Source organism: Clupea harengus, chromosome 3 (genome assembly GCF_900700415.2).
Source record: "Clupea harengus chromosome 3, Ch_v2.0.2, whole genome shotgun sequence".
NCBI classification, from domain to species: Eukaryota; Metazoa; Chordata; class Actinopteri; order Clupeiformes; family Clupeidae; genus Clupea; species Clupea harengus.
The window spans coordinates 22,511,494-22,519,069 of NC_045154.1; the positions used below are offsets into that span (position 1 = coordinate 22,511,494).

A 7,576-nucleotide genomic window follows, 5' to 3' on the forward strand; every position below is an offset into this window, starting at 1 on the left:
TACTACACAGTACACTGGCTGTATGCACGCTGTGCCGAAGGGTCTGAGAGAAGGATCTCTGAAGAACTCTCTAAAGAACAAGAACTGAAGACCCTCAGAACAAGAATCCACCACGTGTGTTTGGTTATGTCGGATTCTCTGTCCTGAAACGATGCACTTGATTCAAGCCATTCTTTCGGCTATTGCCGCGGTGTAAGTCATTAGCATTTGCGGTGTATGCCAACGCAAAGAGAACATCTCAATTCAGAACCATGGAGTCATCAAAGAACTGCCCCGGGCGGTGGCACCAGTCCACCGGTGCCTCGGGTGGAACCACACATGCCGATCTCCTGATGCACGCGTGCTGCCGTCCCGTCCCCACACCACAGCGCACAAACAGCTTCAGTAAGCATTCCATTAGAGTGACACAGGCCCGAGGGCTGAATATGACCAGGGAGCCTGGCCCGGTCCCCATCTTCGTCTAATTAAAGAGGACTATTTTCATCTGGGAGAAGAAAGAGGTGATGAAAGGCTCCGGCACAGCGTGCGTGTGTGTGTGTGTGTGTGTGGACAGGGGGGGTGAGTGTCACTCAGGACTCCAGCCATGACTGGGATGACTCCACAGTTGTGTTGACGGCAAATCATTTAGCATGCTTCACTGTCCAGGCCCCTTCCCCAAGCCCACTGTTCTCCCATTAGCTGTGTGAGTTTCCAGCAGGGAGGCTGATGACTAACAGGACAGCTGTGAGAGACCACAGGCACAGCGGTGAGCAGGTACACCATCTGATACAGACAACAACATAAACCAACTTCCTCCTCAGCCATTTTACGTCCTAAATATAACCTGGGAGGTCCAGAGCAAAGTGTGTTTGGACTGTTTACTGTTGGTAAGTATAAATGATTTGCAGATACCTCCTTAGAAGACTCTTAATGCTCTGCCACAGCGGGGGGGGGGGGGGGGGGGGGGGGGGGGGGGTAAAAACGGTGTGGCTGTGTGCTGGTAACTGTCAGAGTGAAGCTGTAGACTGGGGTGTGAAGTCCTCCCAGATTTGTTTGGATGGTGTGATATGATGAATGGGCTTGGCCAGGCTGCTCTGTCTCACTGCACATGAGAGCCCAGGGTGGTGAACCCCCCACCCCCATCCACCCCCACCCGCCTTGTGAGAACCAGGGAGTCAGGGCATATTTGCTGCATCACTCAGACACTTCCAGGGTGCGCTAATGAGCCTTAGCCAGAGCTACTGTACTGACAGCACAATGTGTCCAGATATCCAGAGAATATCCAGAGTACGTAACTCAAACGTTGGCTGGAACAGCATAGTGAAATGAAGCTTCTCCGGGATCAAAGTATTCACTGGAGAGAACTTCATGCATCCTTGACATCATGGCAATGAAATTACTTTTTAAGCACAAGTAGCATTTTCCCCTGAACGTCCACTTAGTCCTGACAGTTAAGAGTTACTGCAGTTAGGTTACTGCAACTATGTGCACAGAGTTAAAGCCACAAATAACAATGTGCACACTCTTGTCATCTACCAACCACCAGCCCCCTGCCACTCGTAAGAGCCTCTTACAAAGGTTAAAATCATATCTCTTCTCACTCCAACTCTTTTACGACTGCGGTGGCCCCCTGAAACAACGCTCTGCCTTCCACCTCCATCCTACAATAACAGACCCAAGCATTCATACACTCAAAGGAACAGAAAACACTGAACTTGTACTGTGGTTGCCAAGCCAAGCACTCCTGGGGCTGACTTCGTACAGAAATATGCTGTTTATGCCATTGACGGTAATAAGAGTTACTATGTGGTCCGGGGCATTAAAATCATGCCTCAATTAATGTTGAAATAATGTCAAAGTAGGTTTGTGAGGTCCAGGCCCACACGCCTCGCGCAATGAAATAATAGCAAGAATCTGCTTAGAGAGATGAAAACACAGCTCTGCTAAAGAGAGAGAGTAAAGATAAGCATTATTTTGTATGAAACAGCACAAACAGTAGATATCAATCAGATATGGAAACAAATGCAGCATGACAATATGAAAATAGATCCCTTGGTGTCCTATCAGTGACGTACAGCGCGCATGCTTTCTTAAAGAGGTGTAATCCAGCCCGTTTCTATGGAGTGTGTGTTACGGCAAGAACAACAGGGAGAGGAAACGACACAGGGTGGGCCCGCTTGCAAACAAATTGGGGACTGATTTTTGCTACGGTGCAGATCACCGCTGAAACCGCCCATCCGCACCCTATGTACAGTACATGCACCCCTTCAAGCTTTCTATTTTTGGCTCTATGGAGGTGTGGTTGCGTGTGTGTGCGCAGCAGACAACTCACAGACAATAACGCTATTCAGGGCTATTTAGCTGATGCAGCGCAAGGTCCATTGAGAAGAAAATGTTTGTCATTCGGAGGTAAAAACGTAACCGCAGGGGTTGAATTTCAATATGAATGTTTCTCCTGCGCTCCTATGCTATGCTGTGTATACACATGAATAATAGTGCCGGCTGGTCCACAATATGGCACTGAGATGTATGATGATGTTGTCTTTCCTTAGAGATGACTATTATTGGAATCAACAAATAGTAGGAAAAAATAACAATTGTGTTGCAAAACAGCCAGCACATGACAAATGCTTCAAAATCACAATTTTGTGGCACAGATGCGACTTCACACCCCAAATAAAAACTACAACCACAGATCAAGGACTTGCATTGTTTTGTTAAATATGCCACAGATCCCTTGAGTTGTTATATCTATGGCATCATGTAGTCACATGAAATCGGTGTGTTTATGCTACAGTCTGATCAGGAACCCAGCAGCAAGGTTTTGTGTTTCTCTGCTTCGTGTGATTCAGTTTAAAGGACACTCATTTCACTGCTGACAAGATTTGACTGAAAACAAACTAGTCGTCTGATTTATCCACAATCATCTTTTGTTTTGATAGCTTTTCCCAGGAAAAAAGCAACAACCAAAAAAAAAAAAAAAAACGTATCAGCCAACAAGCAACGCTCATAAATCTCTCTTTTCTCTTGTCATGGTGTAATCTATTCCTGTCATCTTTTGTTTTCTGAGCTCAAACAAGCCAGCCAGTGAGTGCCCCTGTGTCTGTAGATTGTATCAGATTGTGTGACATTATTGTGCCCATGTTCCCCACTGCTCCACTCCCTCCCTCCAGGCTGAGGGATCTATGCAAGGAGAAGCCATTGTTTTGCAGCCACTCTCAGGTGGGAAAAAAAAGACAATTTAATATTTTTTGGTTTCACTGTGTTCTTAAAGCCCCCTCTCCAGCACACACTGTTCCTACAACAAATGCATTCTGATCCTTTTAGTGTCTCCCGGTTATGGCATCCAGCTCCAGCGCAATGCAGTACACGAGAAAAGTATGAAGTCATGAGAAACAATGATGTTAGAGTCTCTGATAAAACTACAACAAAGAGACCTGGCATGGCTCACTCATGTTTTTTTGAAAGTGAGGGAAAAATGTGAGATACTTTCAATCACATCAAGCTTTGTCTCCAACAGTTATTGTGCATATAATTGTAACTTGAACCTGACAATTGTTCACTAATATGTGCCATATTCAATAGGTCAAGGCCATTAAGCGTAAGTAAACACAATCACATGACGGAACATTATATCTTGGCACAATTAAGTATCGAAGCCTTCCATAAAAAAAAATCAAAATTGAATGGATGGGCAAAGATGCAGGTTGAACAGAAAGACACACTGTAGTATAAGGTCTCAATAAAACAGCTTTTGCAAGTTTATGACTGATTAAATAATGAATGGCATGACTACCTATTAAAGTATGCCTTGCGACACTTCATATTGCACAGCCCTTGGTGCAGGGTAGTATATTGAGTGACAACTTGAGTAATAGCACACTGTAATTACAAAGAATTAGGACTGTGGTTACAATTTGTGGTTGTGGTATAGGATTACAGTTAGCGTTACAGCAAGCACAGAGTAGCAAAGTGCAATTATAGTTTGACAAAGTGTATTTGTATGTATAACACTAGTATTTCCAGAATATATATTCTGTTTGATTATTCTGGTTTGTTTCTACCCCTCCTTTCATGTCTTACTCCCATACAGTGCTGTCATGAGCACTTCAAGGCATTATATCACAAATCAAAACACACACACACACAGTTACAATGACTCACGAGGATTATCACTGTTTTTATAGCATCTCTACCATGTTACCATGTCAGTACTTTCATCTTTCACTTCAAACAAGATGAGTGCTGACAAACAGGGAAAATGCAAACCCACGTCACCAACATGGCAAGCATAAACAGCCTTAGGAATGAAAAGCCTTAGGAATGAAATGGTAAAATGAGATGGTGAAAATGTTTTAGATAATCAGTGTTACACAGGGGATGCTTCTGAAAATGTTTTTTAGAGAAACAACCCTATTTGTATTTTGTCCAAACAAACAAAAAACACAAAATTGCTGAAACACTAGCAGAAAAACATTCAGGAAACAACACAGAAGGACAAAAAAGCAATCAGAGACAATTTAGAAGGGCTATTCTAACCTGGGGCTATCTGAAAATAGCAATCCTTGCTGTTTCCTGCCATTTGCTACGCAGAGTACACAACTTCCATTAATCAAAACAAAGTCTGTGCATGCTGGAGGCATTGAAAAATCTTTCTCCAAAGAACACAATCTAGTGCCAAGCTCTTTCTCTCTCTTTCTTTTCCTCTCTCTCTCTCTTTCTCTCACTGGGTTGCAACGGTCAGGCCCTTGTCACCTTAAATGGGATTTCTAGGAAACAAACGGTCAATGTAGATGATAGTTGGCTACATCGATCCATGTGCAGGTTGAAAGCTCAATAAGCTTCACCTAGACTGCAGGGAAGAGAGCCCCTTCCCTCTCTGTGATTCATTTAGTTATTGGATAAACAGTTACGGCTGTGTCAGAGGCTGGCTTGCCCTGGCCTTCGCTCCAGAAAGACAGAGTGGTAAGCGTGGGCGTGAAACCAAGTACAGGTTCCTTCAGCGGAGCGTCAGACCCATGACTGGTCACTGCGGAGGGTGAGAACAGTGGCTAGAGGTGACACCTGACCTCGGGCTGAGGTCGTGCCCTTCCTTTTTTTTTGCTCCACGGCTTAACAATAGTCAGACAGAACAGACCCTGTGTGGAAACGGGGTCGGCACAATGTGAAACAAGTTTCGGGCACAGCCTAGACTTAGAGTGTCAAAGGTCATTGTGTCAGAACCAGAACACTCCTTCTTTCAACAGCTCCTCGTTCTCACCATTTGAGATTGAGGTAATGGCACTGTGCTGGATTCCAACTCATACAGGAGAGCTGATTAGGCCAGCGTTGATAGTTTCTGACAGAGATTTCCACAAAGTGTATGTTTCACTTTCCCTCTAAGTTTTCTTTTCACTACATACAGTAAAGCAGGGAAAAGCAGGAGAACAAATGACCTTTTAAGTCATATGAAATCTGGTACCAAACCAATCCATTGTCAGTTCACAGTGAGTGGAATCCAAAGAAAACTGTGGAAATGTTTATGCAAGATAATGGCTCCTTCACCAGAGAACAATTTGGGAATGCCAGAAAATATAGCAAACCTATCTGGTTTCCCAAATCCACAGAAAGCAAGCCTGTTGTAGGCTAACGGCTGGCTGTTCACTGCATCTCCCACACGTTTCCCAGCAGTAGCAACACAGATAATTGAGAGAAGACAAATCCATTTGAGAGGTTATTGGAGGACCCTGGGAGTAGAGAACAGAGGATGCTTTGGCCTGCCTTTTAAATCCCCTCATCAAAGGCTGCCCCTGGTGCCTGTGTGGATGTGACTCACCTCCAGTACCCGGTCATGCACCTGCAGACCGTCTGCTCTGCCAGCAGGACCCTCCACAGACACGTGGGACACAAAGATCCCAGATCCTTCTGAGTCAGTCTGTACAGCAGAAAACCAAGCGAACAGCAATGGCTCACAGTGTGTAATAATTAGATAGTTCGTACATTTACATGTTAAGAAGAAAAACAGCTGATATTAAAGGCAAGCTCATAGTTCATAATTTCACATACAAGGAAATCCTAGCGCTGATACTGAAGGTACGCTGAAAGAACTTCTGCATATTTGTGATTCTGAAAAGTATCATTATTGTTAAATTGCAATGTTTTTTTTCTCGTGCAAAGGCAGGGCTAAACATTTCAAAAGTAAAAACACTATGAACAGGTAATTTACCTGATCAAGTTCTCCCCCCATAATTCGGAATCCCAAAATTCCCTCTGTTCTTAGCAAGGTGATGGTCAAACGTTGAAGCTGTCCACTCTGATAAAATCAATATGCAGTCGTTTGTGAACATTATAGGCTACTATTACGGTTTTAATAACTTGGTCCACATTTTCACAGTATGATTAGTTCTAATAACATATGTCAAGGTTTTACTCCAAATAAAACAATGACCGTTACGGATTTTATAAAGATGGAGATTTGGGCTTGTAAATTACAAATGCTGACTTAAGCGTGGATTTTCTCTTACCTCATATGAGCCACTGATCTGATCCAATATGCTACTGATGGAAAGCATATACTGCTTTAGCCTCTGCTGGTATTTCACGGCGCTGACCTGTGCTTCGTTCTGTAGAGCTGTTAATTGGGATAGCAGAAATTGCTCCCGTTTTCCCCAGGTAATACAGAGTTTTCTGACTTCGGACGCAATTTTGTCATTCCACGCCTGCAAAACTTCGTTTCGATCCCGTAGTGCTGTCATACAGCAATGGTCCACCTCATTCACTGCATTTTTGTGGTGGAGTAGTCCGCATCCCTTTTGACAAAAACCCGAAAATATATCATCACAGTTCTTTATCGCTGAAAACTCCATGTTAATTAGGCTATATGTAGACCTGGAGTTGGAGTTCACTCACTCATTTCTAAAGTAGGTGGTCCAAATAGTTCAACTTGACGTTTTTTCAACGGTAGGCTAGGGGTTTTCAAGTCGGACCACAGTCTGACTGTCACCTCTTGCTCGAGGAAACATGAAGCCATATTATCCTACATATCAACAGAGTGACCTCCCGCTCATTCAAAACTTCTACGTAACGTGTAGTACACAATCAGTGGTAGTTGTACCTTTTGAACTCAGAGAACGTTTTCTTCTCACCCAGGCTAAGCAGTAGTTTCAGTCGAAGAACGACATTTTCCACTGGCATGTTTTGGGTATATCAATTATTATAAACTAAACTTTTTTTTTATTCTATGGATAGGTTAAATCACAGAAGCAGAGTAATGTGTAATTGTTATAACTCGCCACCAGAGTGCAATAAATCGCTCTTGTGGGCTACAAGACACATTTCAGATCCAACGTCATTTGTTGATTGACAAATTATGTGCACCTGCTGCTTCAAACTGTGGTGAGAAACAAAGGGGCTTTAGTGAACTAACAAAAACGAGATGTGGAGGTTTAGCAACAAATAACATTTGAGGGTGAAGTTAGAGTTACCACTGTAAACTACCATGCCAATGTGTTTATATATTATTATATGAATTCCTATATGCCAATGTATTCATATATATATCTATGCATTGGATTTGACGATAAGAAATACTATAAGAAAACCTTGTCAAGCGAGCCCC

General features: G+C 43.3%; 1 protein-coding gene across 2 annotated transcripts in view; it reads right to left on the bottom strand.

The window, feature by feature from the left end:
* The window catches only part of LOC105913405 (PDZ domain-containing RING finger protein 4-like), a 98,878-nt gene extending 91,753 nt beyond the window's left edge, over positions 1-7,125 (bottom strand). Inside the window, exons 1-3 of one of the 2 annotated variants that reach the window (XM_031564973.1) lie at positions 6,483-7,125; positions 6,185-6,271; positions 5,795-5,893 (exon numbers count right to left, since the gene is read on the bottom strand). In XM_031564973.1, coding sequence (XP_031420833.1) covers positions 5,795-5,893; positions 6,185-6,271; positions 6,483-6,824 — 528 coding nt within the window. In that variant the 5' untranslated portion in view covers positions 6,825-7,125. Of the gene's footprint in view, positions 1-5,794; positions 5,894-6,184; positions 6,362-6,482 lie in introns of those variants that run through there. The other variant, XM_031564974.1, reaches the window with a different exon arrangement.
* Positions 7,126-7,576: the final 451 nt, after the last annotated feature.